Consider the following 18,356-nt stretch of genomic DNA (forward strand, 5'->3'; position numbering starts at 1 on the left):
GTAGAGAGGGGGACAATGCATAAAACCACACATTCTTTGAATAAATATTTACTGAACATGTACTAAGTACCCTGTACTGTATTAGCACTGAAGATATAATGACTTAAACAGCCTTGTTCCGACTATAGCATCAGGACTCCCTGAAAACAGCATCTCTGGATAAGGAAACTGAGGCAGCAGAGAATTGCACAAAAGTCTCATTGCTGAGGGCCCTAGGTCCCCAGACTTGGGTCCCCCAGTATTTTAACCCAGGCTAGGACCACTTCCCTGTCCTCCCCCTCAGTATGTCCTTTCAGGGCAATGACGATGAGTCATTAATAATGGAATTTTAATGGCAAAGCACAGCAGGGCCCCATCTGTGGAAGAAGCCCATCCCCTGGGGCCATGTGGAGCCTGCAGAGACCGAACAGCCGAGGATTTTTGGTCCCTTGACAACGCCTCTCTCATGACTCTCCCATCCTCCCTCTCCACCAGGAGAGCTTAAAAATATCCCACCTCCACGGCTGGTACCCCAAATTGAATCAGTACTTAACTTATAATGACTGGGAGGAAAGGAGGGTGGCATCTGATCATCAACACAGGATACCCACTGTCCTGGGGCTGTGTGAAGCCCCTCCCTCCCCGGAAGGAATCAGGAACCCAGAATGACAACAGGAAGGGAAGAGGCTGAAGAGCTGGGCTCCGCAGGAGGGCAGGAAATGACAGTCTCCAGAAGGTGCCTCAGGAGGGTTGATGGGCAGTCTGCATGGAGCAGGGCTCTGTGCTCAGCTCAGGCTGGAAAAGGGTTAACCAAGTTCTTCACTGCAGGACTTCTTGGAACCTTAAAGATGCTGATGTGCATTGTGAATCTATAAAAAAGGGATGTCTAGTACAGCATTTCCCAAACTTATTTGACCACAGAAACCTTTTTTTTTTTTTTGCAGACAGATTAGTGCATTGCACAATGTAAAAACCTGAGCTTTAACCAATGTGTATATGGAGCCCGTAACAGCAAGGGGCCCTGTGCTAAGTGCTGAGGATTCCAGATTACAAAGACAACAAGGTCCCAGATCCCAAGGAGCCATTTGTGGAAGGCAACTGCATAAGGGGACCAGCATGGCAGTGGAAGGTGGTGGGGGTGGGGTGGGGGTGGTGGTGGCCAGTGTGCAAGGCAGCCCTGGAAAGGGAACAGCTGTCAGGGGGAGGTGCTGGAGCTGGAGGAAGCCAGTAGTGAGAGGAAGGTGCTAGAAGAGTATGGTAGGACCCACTAGAGGTTGGCAGGGTTGGGCAGGGGGGAGAGATAGGGAGCAGAGGGGGAAACATGGACAACCTTCTCCCGCCCAATTCCTCCCACCTCTCAACTAGCGGAGCTGGGTGGTCTTTCCCATTTGAACAGTTACTAGAGGGTTTGATCCTCAGTCCTTCCCCCACTCCCACCCCCACCACATCTATGCTATTGAACTTGGGCTAACATCCAGAAGCCAGGGAACAGCTATGCACAAATTCAGTAATTGGAGTCATTAGCGTTGACTCAGAAATCATTTTTTCCTAAGTCTCTCTCTTGGAGAAGCTTTTAAGACCCTTCAAATTGGTTAATGGAGAGTTTAGAAATGAGGTTGGAGCCTCAGCTTTCAGCTCCCCCTGCCCAACCCCCAGGTCTCCCCAACATACTCAAGGGCAAGAGTGATGAGATAATCCAATATCTATTTTATTAAACTCTCATCCATTTCTGGCATACCTTTCACAAACAAGGATCTCTAAATCTATACTTCCCTGCGCAAATCTCCAGGCGCTCAGTCTCCACTTCCTCCCTCACACTGGCCAGATGACAAGAACACTTTCACGTAAATCTACAGTGTGAAAGGCACAAAAGAGCCCTGGGCTAGGAGTCAGGGGGCCTGGGTCTTCTCGGAGCCTACTGACTCATAAAGCTGTGTAACCATGGGCACCACTCCGCCTCCCTGGGCTTCAGTGAGGACCAAGGTCCTTTCTGCCACAAAATGCCCCACATAGGCTCAGGGTAGAAGGGCAGACACCAGTGCCTTTGGTTTACAACTGAGAAAACAGTGTAGTGGGTCAGGTCACTGCTTCAAGAGGAAATGGCCCAGACCTGGGTCTTCACACACTTTCTTCTTTACTGTGCTGGGGCAGGTACTTAAGGTTCTTCGGGAAGTTGAGAAGACAACTGGCCTCTGCTCTGGGGCTCAAGTTGTGGTATCTCTCTGAGAACCCACAGGCTCCCTTCTGTAGGGCTGAAGTGAGAGGATCTGAAAAAGTCAAGCAGATACGGCAAGCATGTAGGCAAGAAATTCGTTCCTTCCAAATCAAAGGTGAAATGGGAGATGATCATGAATCCACAGGGGATGAATAAAAGCAAATATTGGGGCTCATCTTGAGAATGGCCTGATTAAGTGTTCTCTGAGTTTTAGCCATTCATGGAACCACCCTCATGGTTTTTGCCACCTCTCCGGATCTGTGTTCCCCTTTATCCAATTTCACAATGTTTTTCTTTAAATGGATTATTTTTATTTTTTTATTTTATTTTATTTTTTTAAAGATTTCATTTATTTATTTGACAGACAGAGATCACAAGTAGGCAGAAAGGCAGGCAGAGAGAGAGGGGAAAGCAGCCTCCCTGCTGAGCAGAGAGCCCGACACGGGGCTCGATCCCAGGACCCTGAGATCATGACCGGAGCTGAATGCAGAGGCTTAACCCACTGAGCCACCCAGGTGCCCCTAAGTGGATTATTTTTAATATCTGTGAAACCATGATGTGCTAGTCACATTTTTACATTATTAATTATCCATTTATTAAATATCCAATTAGTAATATAGAAAATATTGAGTACCTAAAATCCTCTCATGAACCACCAGAGGCACATACATCAGATGTTGGCAAAAACTGATATAGTCGGAGCCTGAGGAAACTGAGGCACGGGAGGAAATAGGTAAGGGGTTTACTCAAGGTCATAGGCTAAGGTGAGGTCCAGGGCCTCTGGACCCTTCAGGAGACTTTTTCACAGGTCACTGAATGAATCCCTTTTGTGCACAGAACCAGAAATCACTGTGGATGTTTCCACTTCTCATCTGGGAGGCTACCAATTGGGGGAAAGGTCAAAGTCATTCATGGGCCATGTACTTGAAATTGCTTGAGACCCTCAGCTTCCACTGGCATGTCTTGGAAAAGGACACTGACACCATTTTTTTTTTTACCAGCCAACCTCTCTGCCCTCCCCCCCAACACCAGTGAGAGGCACCAGTGACTAGGTCTTATCTCACCTTAGCCAAAACCCAGTCTGACGAGACTCCTTTCCAAGGGATAGCTGAACGGGGGGAGAGCAATGTTGGGGGCTCCAGGGCTGGCTCTGAGACGCCCACTTCTACAGAGGAGGCCAAGGTTCCCTGTGCTCGAGGCGTGTGGGAGGTGGGAGGCCCCTGCCAGCAGAGTGTTGAAGCTGTGGAGGGAGGGACTGGAGAAGGACTTCAATCCTTTAACTGCCAGGTCGCTGGTCCCCAGGGCTGTGAGGAGAAACAAGAGCAGCTCTTACTCATACTGTGGGTTCCTACTTCAGAGCAAGGACTTCTTCAAGGACTTAGTGGGCTCTAGCATTGTTAACCCAGGCTTGCCCGAGTGACTCATGAGTGAGCAGGACTCTCAGAGGACTTGAAGGGTAATTCAGGGCAATGAGGCAGTATCTTGGGAGACTGTCTCTCCTGAAAAAATTATCAGATTAGCTCCCACTTATTCAATACCTGCTCTGTGCTAGGTTGTGCTGAACCCTCTAGAGTCATCCCATTTAATCCTTACAACCCAGTGACGGAGGTACCAGTAGTACCCTCACTTTCAGAAGTGAAGAACCTAAGGCTCAAAGACACCAAGTCCAAGTTCAGTGACAGAGCAGAGGTTAAAACTCAGGCGTGTCTGTCTCAAAAAGCTATACTCTTACCCGTTACTGAGGCAGGAAATGGCAAGCGGACCAAGCCACCCCCTTCTCTGTCACAGGGTAATCAGCTCATGGGAGAGAACCTGTTGGCTTCGACACGCACCTTTACCTGCTGCCTCCATGGAAAAGAGGGTCTGCAACCTCTCCTGGGCAGGTTCATTGCCCAGAGCCGCGGATTGCTGGTAACATCTCACAGCCTCTCCCAGGTTCCTCCGCACACCAAGGCCCTTCTCAAAGCAAATTCCCAAGTGGTACCTGCTCTGTGAGTCCTAAAGGGGAAGATGGACAGACACAGAGATGTGTACACCTGCAGGAGTGAAGAACTGAAATGCAAAGGCAGGAGGAAAGTGGAGCAGTCAGACAAGCCGGGGCTTCATCTGTGCAGGTTCAAGGCCCAGTCTTGGCCCTCTCTGGACCAAGGGATCACAAGTACAAAAAGCCAGAGGCCTGGAGTTTGCCCAACACAGAGGAGCTGGGGATCCTTCTGTCCAGGGAGATTCGAGCCAGAGCAGCATGGCTGCTTCTCTGGCCGAGGCTGGTGCAGAAGGCGGGCAGACATGAGGGCCACAGGGAGCAGCCAGCCTAAGTACGGGGAACCCGGGAGTCAGGTTCCTACTTCAGCTGAAAGAGCCAGAAGCGAGAGGGTAGGCTAAGCTTCCCAAAGGCCCTGCATGCCTTCTGAACCTCTACTGAGGCCCTGCAAAACATACAGTCCAGAGAATGTTCCCCGTTTGAAAGATTAAAAGGTTCTGAATCCTCTCTTCCCTGACAACTAGGAACAGGTAGGGCTGCAGAGCACAACCTATAGAGGCAGACTGCCTGGGTTCCAATCCCAGCTCCACCAATTACAGTGGAGGAACCTTAGGCAAGTACTCCACGCCTCTGTGCCTCAGTCTCCTCATCTATCAAGTATGAAATTGTAACAGTACCTACCTTACTGCATTGTTACAAGGATAACATACATTAATACATGAATAATGCTTAGATTACTGTTATTATTATTTTCATACCTTTATTTGCCCCCATCATTAATCTTGCCCTCTCTGGTGGAATATTATTGTTATATTCAAGCCCCCAACTTAAAAAAAACAAAATACTCTGTGGATTCCCAACCACGGTCCCATTCCTCTTCTACCTTCCAGTGTCAAATTTCTGGACCGAGTTTCTGTCACATGCGCATCAAAGTCTACGTCACAAATATGGTGGGCTCATGGCCAGCCCTGGACACTCATAAGTCCAAAACTCCCACCCTGCCACACTGCTCAGCACAAACCTACAGAGACCCAGTTCCTGCTGGAGTGGGTGAGTGTGAGGACTGTGCCCAGCACACTTTGTGCATATCTCCTAGCATGCTGGGTGACTAAAGCAGGCCAAGGGGCCCCCAGGCTTGTCCAGCTCATGAGGGATGTAAGGCACCCTCAGCCCGAGAAGGTCCTGGGGCTCTATCAAGGAAGGCAGGCGCAGAGGCAGTACTGGTGAGTGACATCGCCCCCCTTTCGAGGCAACGACAGATAACACCAAGTAAAAATAAGAAAGTATTCTGATGCCCAAGAGTTTGATGAAGCTATCATTGTGCTGGCCCAAAAACACAGAGGAGCCCCTCTGCAGGGCAATTCTCATCCAAGGCCATGGCTTGAGTTAATCCAGTACTCCTGGTCCTCCAAGAGGCCACACCAAAAAAAAAAATCCTGGTCAAGTACACTTGAGGAGTACAGCAAACCAGAGATGCCCTTTTGGTGATCAGCACAGAGAGAAAGCTCTGAGATCTCCTGCATTGAAGACAGCTGGTTGGCTCAGTATTTCCAAACCCCTTGGACCATGTTTTCCCCAGGATTACTTACAAATACCGCCTGGAACTAATACTCTGGAGGATATACTCTGAGTCCTACAGGCTGGGCGGCAATACCCCCCTACATGTGTCGCCACCCCCAAACTGCTCCGTGTCTTCTGACTTCCCTGAACCACACAGCTCATGAGGACGCACCTTCCTTGTGCACCACTTACCAAGTGCTCGCTTGCACACCTGTTACCTTAGGTACACTGGGCTCCTCACAACTACAACAACAACAACAACAACCACCTTGAGAAGCAGCAGACAGGTGAGGCAGCCTGCGACAAGGGAAACAAGAAGCCACCAGCCTAGTCGTGTGCTGATAAATGTAATCACGGGCTGTCCAGTGAAACCAGCCCTGCTTTGTAGTCCTGAGTCCCTTCTGTATGGCACACACTCCTCCCACAGCTGATTTTAAGGCCTCCCCCAGCACCTCTTGCAGACTGGTGTAAGCCAGCTCCCGTGTGCCACTAGACCTGCCCAGGGGTCACACAGTAAGTCAGTGACAGTTAAGAGTTGAAACCAGCCCACCCCATGTGTCCCTGTCAACCGTATCCTGTGCATCCTGGGGCTCGGTACCAATTCCCAAATCCCCTCCTTCCTCAGACTCGATCCCCCAACATGGTGGGACGCTGGAGATGTCCTACCCCATTGTTGGCTGCAAGCCAAAAGTATTTCACAGCGTTCTGCTCATCCAGGTGTGGCTCCTTGGTGAAAAGCACCCCGAGGAAAGCTTGAGCCTATGGCCAGGGAAGAAGGAGAAATGTTGGTCCCTTCCTGGCCCCATGTGCTCCAGGAGACACCCCGCCTGGGCACTCACCTCTCTCAAGCCCGAGTCAGCAGCCTGCTTCAGCATGGACACTGCCCTCTGCCGCTTAGGTGCCCCCTCGGAGGCCAGGCCTTGCAGCAGACACCTGGCGTAGCGGTACTGAGCCAGCCTGTGGCCCTGGCTGGCAGCCAGCTGGTAGGAAAGGACTGCCTGGGACAAAGGGAGAGACCCCCCCTCCCTAAGTTAGCAGGTACCCCTGCAAGCCAGCTTTCCCTTCGAATGAAATTTGTAAAAATTATTTTAATTAAATAGAACCTAATCCATAGAGATTAGTCAGGAAATACAGATAAACCCAGATTTCAAAATACAGATAAACTGAAAATAGAAACATGAAATCCCAAGAGATTCTGCCTTCTAAAGATCATTCTCGGCTTACCTTTTAGTTCACAGTTTTGCAAATTTCTTCCCCCACACACATGTGTTTATACCCACACACATACACATTCACACACACAGACGTATATAAATGTATGTGTGTATAACAGGGAAAAATAAACAGAGAGACAGAGAACAACATTCACAATTTTGTAACCTATTTTTTCACTTAACACACAGAGAATATCTTTCCCTGCCAGTAAATATAGACCTAGCCCATTATTTTTAAGACCCACATAGATATTATAAACCAACACACTATGGAAGGAACTTCAAATTGCTTCCCTCTTCTTTTGCTATCATACACAATTCTAAGAAATTCACTCTTGTATAGAACATCTTAGTCTACTTTCCTACTTGTTTAGAATGAATTAATCCATTCGCCAAGGTAAGGTTCTAGGTCCCGACGATACAGCTACAAAGAAGACCAACAAGGTCCCTGACTCCTTTTGAGTCTAAATTCCTAGAAGTTAGGAGCTTCTTCTTCTCTTGTGTCTGAGAGACAGAAGCTGAACTCTCCCCAAGCCCTGCCCACTGCTCATTTCTGGAGGTCACCTCTCGACAGTGCAACATGGTGGACAGGCCTAGGACAGAGAGAAGGTCTGGTACCTTGCCCAGGTCCTTGGGGGTGCCTCTGCCATGCTCGTGACACAAGCCCACGTTGTATTGTGCTTTGCTGTAGCCATGGTCTGCTGCTTTCTGGAAGTAAGAAAAGGCTGCCACGTAGTCCCCATTCCTCATGTTCTCTGTGCCTATAAGAAAGCAAAGGGTGGAAATACAGCTTTCTCTGTGAACTTCCTCACATCCTTGGCCAACTCATAGGCTGCTTCCTTGCTTTTTGGTGCTAGATACTTTGCATGTTTCCATCCTCCAAATGTTCCACTGGTTTGCCAAAGACCTCAGTGGCTTCTGTCCTCCTATACAACATCCTCCTCTTGGTGACAGCATCCCAGTCTCCCTTTGGGAGGAGACCCTCCCCCTTCCCCCACTCCACATGCTACCAATCGATGTACTGTGCTCTTCCCCACCAATAAGTCCCTCACTCAGGAATTGGAATCTTAACCTGGTTGAGGCATGAGAGAAACAGCTTTTGAGGGTTTATTCTGAAAGCAGCACTCTGAAGACACTGTCCCTAAGTCACTGCCCCCCTCATTCTTGTTCTTTCTGACACATGGCAAGTCAACAGATCCCAACGGATTCCTTCTGTGCTTAAGCTAGCCAGAGGGGGTTCGAGCTGCTTGTAACCAACTAAATGTAACTGATAACAGCTGATACTGTTAATCCTGCTTTAGGAGGACCTCAACAGAGAGAATATAAGAACTACAAGACAGATGAACTCAGGGATGTCCGACAACCAAGCCCATGTGCTTTGTTTCATCCAAAGAAACAAAGAAACAAATGAAAAACAGAGACAGGGCTGGGTGCAGTCAAGTCCCCGAGTTCCCATTCAAACCTTTTCCTGATGTTCTCCTGCCTCGGGTATCTCTCTGCCTCCACTGTCAGGCCTTCCCATCCTGTTTCTCTGGAACCTTCAGACCACACTCAGGCTTTAAACACTCTTTTGGCATTTACTTAATATACAGGCTTTTTTCTCTGAACTAGACTGTTTCCAGAGTACAAGCCCTGTCTCCTCAATTAGACTGCAAAATCCTGGAGGCAGAAGCAGAAAAAGAATGTAGAAGAAATAACTTTGCATTGGGTGAAAGCTCTATACAAATGCAAAATATGATTATGGCTTATGCTCCCTTTGTGTTCTGCCACACTGCTTAGCATTGCTGAATAAATGAATATATGAATGAAGGAATGGGCAAGAAAATTCTCAGAAGAGACTATCTGCCCATCAAAATCACAAAAAGCTAATGAGGCAGAAGCCAGGTTCCATTCAGCCCACAGTGAATTAAAGTCACCTCCCTGCTACCTGAAAATTCGCTGTCCAGGATTCACAGAGCCCTCTGTCCTTCAGAAGACTAAAGAGGGCGAAGGATACCACCCTGAGCCCATTCCCCCCACCCCGCTGGCTCCCTGATCCATCTCTCTTCTTTCTCTTCTGCCCCTAATCAAAACCAAGCCACCATGAGGCTTTGCTATGCTATCAGCAACAGCTCCAACCTAGCCTCCTGTTTCCTCTGACATCTCTGCACTCCACGACTGTCCATACAACAACCAGAGAAATCTGAAAAAGTAATTCAGATCATGTGATGGTCCCCCCTCCTGCTCCAGTGTAAAACCTCCATTGGCTTATCTTGCTTCAAAAAACCACACTCCTCTGTGGCTCTGAAGGCCTTGCCTGATCTGGCCCCTCCTTGCTTCTTGACTTCATCTTTTTCTAAACTCCTGGTGATCTCGAAGTCCCAGCCACACTCACCTTTCTTTTGTTCCTTTAACAAGCAAAACTCAATCCTGTCTCAGGACCTTTGTACTTGCTGTTCCCTCTGTTTGGATAGCTCTTTCTCTGGATGGAAACAAGACTAGCTTGTTTTGTCAGTCAGGCCTTAGCACAAAGTTCTTCCCATCAGTGAGGACTTCCCCAAGTCACTGACACACTCCCCTATTTACCTTTCTCTATAACATTTACCACTACTGGAAATTCTCTTGTTTGCCAACTTATTGTTTTTCTCCCCCGCCCCCACCACCACCTTGATTCACATGTCAGATCCATCAGAGTAAGGACTCTGTCTTATGAATCACTGTATCCCTAAAACCTAAAATAGGGCCTAGCAAAAGGTGAAATTTGTACTGAATGAATCCCAGCTTCTCACCCATCTGCCAGTTATCTGAGTCGCCACATTAAAAGGCCTGAAACTTAAGCCAAGTCACCATGGAGAATAGGACAGACATTGGAGGGGCACCTGGAGTCTCCAGATGTGGGTAAAGTGCTCCTGTCTGCGTATTTGAGGGCCTGCTCCAGACCTCAGGAGCTTGTTCTTGCCTAGATGTGTCAGAAAATGCAAGGTATCCTCCAAGATTTCTCTTCTCCTTCTTACACGGTAACAGAATTTTCAGGTAAGCACCTGGTCATTCAGTTACAGATTACATTTCCCAGTCTCCTCTGCAAGTAGGCATGGCCATAAGCCTATACTCTGGACAATGATTTATACAACTTGCAGGTTGCAAAGGAGTGATCCTTTAGCTTTCCCACCTTTCCCCTTCCAGAAAAAAGCCAGAACGGCCAAACTGGACCTTGAGATGGAAGCCAGTTTTAAGAATGACAGAATCAAGAGGATGGGTCCCTGACTTGACTGTGCCACCATGCCAGATTTGGTCTAACTACCTGGGCGAAAAAAAATTCTCTCTGGTTTGAAGCACTCCCTACCGTAACTCTGTTTGACCAGCCCCAAAGCCTTTCCATTTTCCCATCCACCCGCCTTGAAGCAAGGTCCACCCAGTTACCCAGGAAGTTGAAAGCAATGGAAACGGTGAGCTGGAAGAGCTGCTGAATGGACATCACAGCCTCCTCGAGGGAAAGAGCTTTTGACTTCTCTTGTTCCTGGGGAAGAAATAAAGACTCACCATGGGATGGTTCACCAGAACTGCTACCTGCCCAGGGGAATGTTACGAGGATGTGGAGGCCAAATCTGAACAATACCTGCTTTTCTGCAGTGGGCTGAAGCTGGGCTGGCTCTGCCCTGGGTTGGAAGTTACCACTGGTGGGCAGGAAGCTGAGATCACTGGGATCTGCAAGGAAAATGGGTGACACCCAGTCAGGGCAAAGCAGAAAGTGTGGTTTCTCCTTTTCCCTCCCTGTCCCAGTCTCCCCAACCCCTCCAGCCAGCGCCACTACCAGATAACAAATTCATTCCGAAGTGCCCAGAAAGCAGGTGCCCTACACGAACGACAATCCCCTCATCCGGCATATGCACCAACAATGGTCTATCTGCCCAATTCCCCCCCCCCGCCCCCACCTTTGGCTGATTATAGGAGGTAGAAACATACCTTCCTCACAAGGGCCCTGAGGACCAGATGCCCTCAAGGAGCTGTGTGAAGAGAGGTTCTCGGGCTGAGTGGAGCATTCTTCCTGGCCCAGCCTGGGTTCCCTGGGACCAGTATGCCTGGAAGCTGGGACATCAGGGCTGGGGAGGATGTGTCTCCGAAGTGCTGGAAAGACCCCATAAGAGCAGTCCCATCAGGAGGGGATCAGCTTGGTCTGCCTGAGCTGGCCTAAGGGTTCCCCAAGGTTTGGGGGAAGAACGTGGAATCTCCTGTCACCTCCTTCACACACCCCGACCTCCCTCCTCCATTTCGTTTGCTGGCTTCTATCTGTAGGGGTCCAGAGTGGCCGTCATTTATCCTATCACCTGCTCTGGGTATAAATCATTCCTCTGCCTAGATTTTTCCAGTAGCATGGAGGCATCTACCTTAGTCACTACTGTAGCCCCAGCACCTAGCACTTTGATGATAATATGGATCTTGATTGTAATCGTAAGAACAAGAACTTAAACTAATACTTTCTGGGTACTTACTATGTGCAAGGCACTGTTTTAACTCTTTGATATGTATTAACTCATTTACTTCTTCCAAGAAACCTATGAGGTAGATTTTTATTGTTACCCCATCTTATAGATGACAAAACTGAGGCACAAGGAAGTTAAAAGTGACTTGTTCAGGAACACAAGACTAGTATGCGACAGCTCGGGGGCTTGAACCCTGGCACTAACTCCAGGGTCTTAACCACTTGGGTTGTACTGCCTGGGTACCATACTACATGATAGCTATTCAATGAAGATTCACTTATTCATGAATGACTAACCAGAGAATGACCCAACTGGCTCAGGGGTAAGCAGGAAGCCACACCCAGGATCTGAAGTAGCCTGGATCCCTGTGGGGCTCCCTCCATGGAAGGTGAGGGGAGGACATAGGAGGACACTGAAGAGCAGGTGTGGCCCACACCCTGGGCGGATAGAACTTCCTCACATTCCCTTTCCTCTGACTTCAGATAGGAAAGGCAAGGAGCTGCTGATGGCTCTTTTCCTGAGGTGTGTCCAGAGACACTTCCTGGCCCAGAGAAACTCCCAGCCTAGCCCTGCTGTCCCTGGGACTGAGAACTCACAGGAGCGCGGATGCCACAAGGGAGATGAGAGGAAACGGTCCAGGGGACTGCGCCAAGAGCAGCACCCCGCTTGCCCAGGTCCTGCTGGCAGGGACGACTGGAAGTGGATCTGCCTTGCCAGCTGCAGGGCCAGCACAGCCAGAGTGCCCTGGAAAAGACAGCACATCAGAGACCCAGTTCTGCACCAGTCACCTCCTTCAGTCTCACCCTTCAGCTCAAACATCATTTCCTCGAGAAGTCTTTCCAAACTCCTGGCTGAGGCCAACTAATCTCCCAGTGCCCAAACTTCCCCTATAGAGCCCTGGTCACACTGGGGCTTCAACAATCACCTCGACAATTATTTACCTAAGCTCTGTCTCTCCTGTTAGTCTCTAAGCCCCATGAGGGCAGGAATCGTGTGTGTTTTGCTCACCAATGTATCCCCAGAGCCTAAGAGAGTACTAAGATATAGTACTAATAAATATACACATGTATTTATCAAATGCATGATAAGTTAATGAATAAATAAAGCCTAAGCAGGCAAAAGGATAATGTGGTAAGCTGGGGCTTGGCCACAATTATAGTAACAGGTCAGAGTTCCCCATCAGGTTCACTCTCCTTCTGTAGCCTGGGGCACAAGTCTTCCCCTCCCTCTGCCCAAGCCACCCCACCAGAGATGCAGTCACAGGTACAGGTCTGCTGAAAGTGTCTCGGTATCTCTTCTCTGATAGGTCTGTGGAAGACCTAAGTTAGCTCCTAGCCCAGTGACTGCTTGGTTTTCCCCTTCCCTTCCTGTGAACACCCAAATAGTTATTTATTACAACAGGCACTGAGTACACTGGCTGAGATAAGTTATAGTCTCTGTCCTCATAGAGTTTACATTTTCACTGAGGGAGAAAGACAGATTTTGAGTACACAGAAATATAAACACAATAACTACAAGTTATGCTAAATGCCAACAAAACAAAACAAATCAGGAGTTTTCACAGAGCATAAGAGGGAGGTCTGAGAAAATAGGGCATCAAAGAAAGCCTCTTTTGGAGGGGTGATGTGTGAACTGAGACCAGAAGGAAGAGAAGGTGCCAGTACGTAATAACAGGGACATGTATCCATGGCAGTGGGGACAGATTGTACCCAGGCCCTTTCACATGGTCAACAGTGACAGAGCTGAGGGATGGCATCAGGACCCCTGGAATCCAGACCCAGTTTCCAAAGGGACCCACTGTGGAATTGCTCTAGGGCTCAGGTCTTCAACAAATTGGGGAAATGCTCTGCTCTCCAGGGTATGCTATGGCCCTAGTCCACAGCTCCACAGAGAGAACTGGCCTTGCCACAGAGACATTCTAGGCTCCATTCTGCTGATAACACCAATTTATAATGAGACAACTGAGGCTCAGGGAAGTCAAGTTACTTGCCCAAAGTATACAGCATGAAAGTGATAGGAATAAGATGTGACAGACACAAAAGTGATGTGTGCAGAACCTAGATGGCAAACATTCTGCCTTGTTGGACCTCGTGTTCGCTACTGAGCACCTGACTTTATAGGTCAGAGTCAACTGACCTATGGGAGAGTCAACAAATATTTTCTTTTTTCTTTTTTTTAAATTTTATTTATTTATTTGGCAGAGAGAGACACAGCGAGAGAGGGAACACAAGCAGGGGGAGTGGAAGAGGGAGAAGCATGCTCCCCCATGGAGCAGGGAGCCCAATGCAGGGTTTGATGCAGGGCTTGATGCGGGGCTCGATCCCAGGACCCTGGGATCATGACCTGAGCCAAAGGCAGACGCTTAACAACTGAGTCACCCAGGCGCCCCAACAAATATTTTCTGAGCAATTATCATATACGAGGATCTGTACTAGCATTTCCCTGTCCCTTTCTGTGTACACTCAAATACTTCTTTATTACAATAAGTGCTGTGTACAGTGGCAAAGACAAGTTACAGTCTCTGTCCCCATAGAGCTTACATCTTCATTAAGGGAGAAAGACAAAATTAAAGTACACAGAGAAATAAACAATAAGCTGTAGAGCCTTGTAGCTAAGATCATGAGCTCCAGAATAAATATGGTTTCTTTATTTCATAGCTGTATGACCTTAAGCATGTTACCTAAAGTTTCAGAGCCCGAGTTCCCTTATCTATAAAATGGAGATTATATTTCCTTTCAAGATTTTTTTAAGGATTAAAAATGATAATGCATATATAATATTTCATTAATACATAAAATGTCAGCTATTTAGTATTATTCATTGTAAGCTTCATCAAGGTAAGAATCATATCTACCTTGCTCTCCATTGCATCACTAGTGCCTAACAAAAATGCTCAGAGGTGTTAAACACATTTTTACTGAATGAAAGGAAGAAGAGGGCAGGGAGAAGGGGAGCAGCAATACCTCACCAAACATGCTCCAATGCCATGGATTACTCAAATTTTGAGTGTGGGAACACTGATGGCCTAGCTCTTGTTTCTAGACTATATTTCCATGCAGGATCATTCTCATCCACACAGAAAGGCAAGGACAGGACAGGGGAAGCCTTACCCATGATACGGCATCCCACAAGGTGTTTGGGGAAACACGGGAAGACATCCACTGGAAGGCATCCTTCCATCCATGGGACCTTGGGCCCCTGTTTGTGCCTGGGCCTGGGCCATGGGGGCCTGACCTAGATGAGGCAAGAAAGACTATCAAGTTCTAGCCCAAGTGGGAGGAGAAGGAGGCCGGAGGAAGAGATGGGTGACAGAATGGGAGTATCTCACCTGTCAAAGCTGGGCACAGGGACCAGCGGGTTGGAGGAGGAGGCAGCCTGCGGCCCATCTGGGTAAGTGGACTTGGGGGTCACCCCCCGGAGGCCAGGTCCCAGCAGACGGGGAAGAGCTGTGTAGAACAACAAAAATCAGTCACCTTGACATAAACAGAACTCAGGCAGTGGAGGCCCCACCCATCTTTCCTCTGTCCGCTTGACAGAGCCACACCCCAGGAACCCAGGAATCACTGGCGGGCTGCCTCTACTGTTCTTAGACAAGGACATACGGGGACTCTTGCTTAGTGCAGTTTCTGAGGTGCCATCCAAAACCAATAAACCAGGATCATTCAGGGCATATTTTGGAAAATGCTCCCCAGGTGACTCTGAAATCCTCCCAGGGCTGACGATCACTGTCATAATAAAATTACCCGGCAGTTACACACAACCTCGCTTAGTGTTTGAAGGCTCCGTCTCTAAATCCCGCCTCTTTTCATTGGCTCCGCCTACTCCACCGGCCGTACTTGTCTTTCGGTCTCCAAGACCGGGCTATTTGACTCCTCCCCTTCCAATAGCCCCACCCATTTCCGTGGCTCTACGCTCCACCCTCTTCCCAGGAGCCCCACCCACACCTCGAATTCCGCAGCCCTGACAGGCGGGTGTAGCCCCGCCCACTTAGACTCCGCCTTCCCTCAACTTCAACCCCGCCTGCTGAGGCTTCGGTTCAGTCTTCATGGCCGGTCTTCCTTCTCCAGTTCAGGATCTCAGCTGCCTCACGACCCGCGGCTCCGACGCCTCTTACCGCGGCCCAAGAGTCCCGGGAGGCGCCACATGCCGTCGCCAACAGCATAGAGAACTCGCAGTCCTAAGACCGAGGGCCGGCCACGGGGCGGTGGCTAGAGGGACCGCTCTGGCGCCCTCCGAATGGCCGAGTCCCGAGGAAACACTCAGTCAGCCAATTAGAAAGGGGCACAGCCGGAAGGCCGGGCGCTGCGCGAAAGGAAGTGGGGGGTGGTGTAGGCGTGTTTTGGGCTGGCGAGGAGGTGAACTGCAGCAAGGACATGGATGTGGGCCCCACTTCCCCCTGGAAGAGGCGTCGCTCGCCGCCCGCGCGAGATCTGGGAGAGCGCGCAGCCCGGGGCTTCGCAGGTGGCGGAGCCGAACCACGTCAGAAACGAAACTGTGGAGAGGCGGGGCTGGGGGTCTCGGTCGCGCAGGTCGGTCGCGCCTGTGCCGGACAACTTTGTAGACACCAGTCCCTCACTGGACAAGTAACCAGGGCCAGTGGCTGAAGGAGAGGAGCTCAAGGGTCCAACGAGAGAAGCTCGTAGTCCGAGCTTTCCCGTCCAAGACCCGCTACTAGAGATGTGGCCTGGACCGAAAGGGTAGGCGATTGAAAAAAGGCAGCGTTCTGATTCCGGGGTTCCAGTTGTGGCTCAGGTGTGTGTCACCGTGTAGCCTCCGCACGACCCCTTTTCCTGTTTGGGGCTCAGCCTGCGCCATAATAGGATCTGATGGAGTGATCTCGACTAGTCCTTGCAGGCTCAAGAGGAACCGCGGAAGCTGCTTTCCAAATACCTAAGAGGAGTCTCCCTCACCCCCCACCGCACACACAAACACCTGTTAATCAAAGCCTGCCGCAGACCCACCCAGTGTTATCTATGCATTATTCTGTGTGGAAGAGAATGGTTCTGCTTTCACCACACGAATCTATAAAGGAACTCATTCAAATGTAAGATGCTTGGACTTCCACCCTCCTTTCCCCCAGGTACATGACTTATGGTTGGGTGAAGTCTACACCTGGTGTAACAGTTCACTGGGATCACCTACTTTTAGACCTTGGCATGACAAGACAGTTGTATTTATTCAACAATATTTAAGCCATATGGCAGCCACCATCCTAGAATCTGAGAAGACAGTTAAGTAAAGAGCATTTGTGACCTCCCTGAATACACCATCCCGTGTTTTAAGAATGACCTCTGGAATTCCACAAATGGTTTGAAGCCTAGCTCTCTTACTTCCTAGCTATGTGTTCTTGGGCAGGTTACTTAGGCACTTTAAGCCTCAGGTTCTTCATCTATAAAATAGAAAAAATACCCTCTGAAATTGAAGATTACATAATCCATTTAAAATGTTTAGCATAGGGGTGCCTGGGTGGCTCAGTGGGTTGAGCCTCTGCCTTCGGCTCAGGTCATGATCCCGGGGTCCTGGGATAGAGCCCCGCATCAGGCTCTCTGCTCAGCGGGAAGCCTGCTTCCTCCTCTCTCTCTGCCTGCCTCTCTGCTTACTTGTGATCTCTGTCATATAAATAAATAAAATCTTTAAAAAAATAATAAAATGTTTAGCATAGTCCCTAGCACATAGTAAGAACCTAATGTAATTTGCTGTTAATTGCAATGGTGGAGGAGGTGAGTAGACAAAAACAATAGATATGTCCTAATAGAAGCATGAGCACTGGGTTATGGGATACTGAGAAAGGATTCAGGAAAATAGTCGCATTCAAGCTGGACCTTTACATATGAGTAAAGAGCTGGTTAGGCAGAGAAAGGAGAAAGCCATTACAAGCAGAAGCAAAAAATAAAGGCCCAGGAGTGCAAATATTGGGAAACTATTTAGAGATATCCTTGCTTTGGGATTTGGGACAGCCACCTTTCACATTCCTTGTGTTGCTGCCTCAAAATAACCAGCGCTCTGGTTTGGCTCTGTTCTTCCTCCAGGGACTTCTGCACCTTTCTTCTGTCAGCCTGTCTGCAATCCTTTTCATGCCCTCAGGCTCAGCCACATCCAGCTTTTCAGTGAGAACTCCCCAATTGTTTGAAACCTCACTGCTCTCTGCTTTTCCCAATTCCTGTAGCACTTAATTTCTTACCACACAATTTAGCAGTAATTATATGTTGTCCTGTTATTTAATTATCTCATTTGTGTAAGTCTACTCTCCCCAGTTCTTTCCCTCAGGGGAGGGATGGCATTTTCCCATTTTGTGTCCCACATAGAACTTGACAAGAACTGTCAAACAGTGTCTCTTGACTGGACACCTTGTGCTGAAGATAATTACAGGCAAGAGCACCAGACCCCAATCAGGGATTTATTGATTTGGGTAGTAACATATTCATTCCACATATAAATCCTGAGGGCCCTTCATGTTTGAAGCTAGCTGAAACATTGTGATGATAACGTATCTTGTTTTCATATGTAAAATGACACCACGTCTCTTTAGGAATCTAAACACTGACCACTTATGTGCCACGGCAAGGGCAGCTGGAGTCCTCAGTGGCACACCAGATCACCTGCTCAGTATTGCCTAGAGGAACACCATCAGAACAACAACTTTGTTCCTTTGCCATTACCTTTGCTAAAGCCATTGGTCATTTTCTTCTTAGCTCCCAAGGTTGCTGTCTGTTGTTGGCTTGTGGCCCAGTCAATTTGACTCAATCCTTCTACAGAGATAAGCTATCTAACTTAACGTTGGGAACCTACTGCCTGGGGAGGCCTGGGTGGCTCAGTCCGTTAGGTGTCTGCCTTCAATTCAGGTCATGATCCCAAGGGTCCTGGGATTGGCATCGGGCTCCTTGCTCAAAATGGGGAGGCTGCTTCTCCCTCTGCCTGCCGTTCCCCTTGCTTATGCTCTCTCTCTG

The 18,356-nt window shown here is 48.9% G+C and overlaps 1 protein-coding gene across 3 annotated transcripts; it reads right to left on the minus strand.

Annotated features, from left to right (window-relative positions):
- Positions 1–611: 611 nt before the first annotated feature.
- DELE1 (DAP3 binding cell death enhancer 1) lies at positions 612–15,671 on the minus strand. 3 transcript variants are annotated; one of them, XM_032844235.1, is made up of 13 exons: positions 15,524–15,670; positions 14,738–14,855; positions 14,520–14,643; positions 12,006–12,153; positions 10,892–11,053; positions 10,545–10,633; positions 10,349–10,445; positions 7,568–7,710; positions 6,575–6,733; positions 6,402–6,494; positions 4,027–4,192; positions 3,259–3,498; positions 612–848 (listed from the first exon to the last, which is right to left on the minus strand). In XM_032844235.1, exons 1-12 carry the CDS (start codon positions 15,552–15,554, stop codon positions 3,260–3,262), a joined length of 1,569 nt encoding a protein of 522 aa, XP_032700126.1. In that variant the 5' UTR covers positions 15,555–15,670; the 3' UTR covers positions 612–848; position 3,259. The 3 variants fall into 3 exon arrangements, with proteins under 3 accessions (XP_032700126.1, XP_032700125.1, XP_032700127.1); XM_032844234.1 differs by lacking the exon at positions 612–848 and adding an exon at positions 1,667–2,246; XM_032844236.1 differs by lacking the exons at positions 612–848; positions 6,402–6,494; positions 6,575–6,733 and adding an exon at positions 1,667–2,246 and having other exon boundaries at positions 15,524–15,671.
- Positions 15,672–18,356: the final 2,685 nt, after the last annotated feature.

The sequence above is a fragment of the Lontra canadensis genome, unplaced genomic scaffold (assembly GCF_010015895.1).
Source record: "Lontra canadensis isolate GAN:19392208 unplaced genomic scaffold, GSC_riverotter_1.0 scaffold149, whole genome shotgun sequence".
Taxonomy (NCBI): domain Eukaryota; kingdom Metazoa; phylum Chordata; class Mammalia; order Carnivora; family Mustelidae; genus Lontra; species Lontra canadensis.

Coding starts and splice junctions, on each gene's coding strand:
- DELE1 (XM_032844235.1), bottom strand. CDS start 15,554: ATGTGGCGCCTCCCGGGACTCTTGGGCCGCG. Junction 14,856..15,523: donor CCCGGGACTCTTGGGCCGCG/GTAAGAGGCGTC, acceptor TGTTCTACACAG/CTCTTCCCCGTCTGCTGGGA. Junction 4,193..6,401: donor GGCTTGCAGCCAACAATGGG/GTAGGACATCTC, acceptor CTTCCCCTTTAG/GACTCACAGAGCAGGTACCA.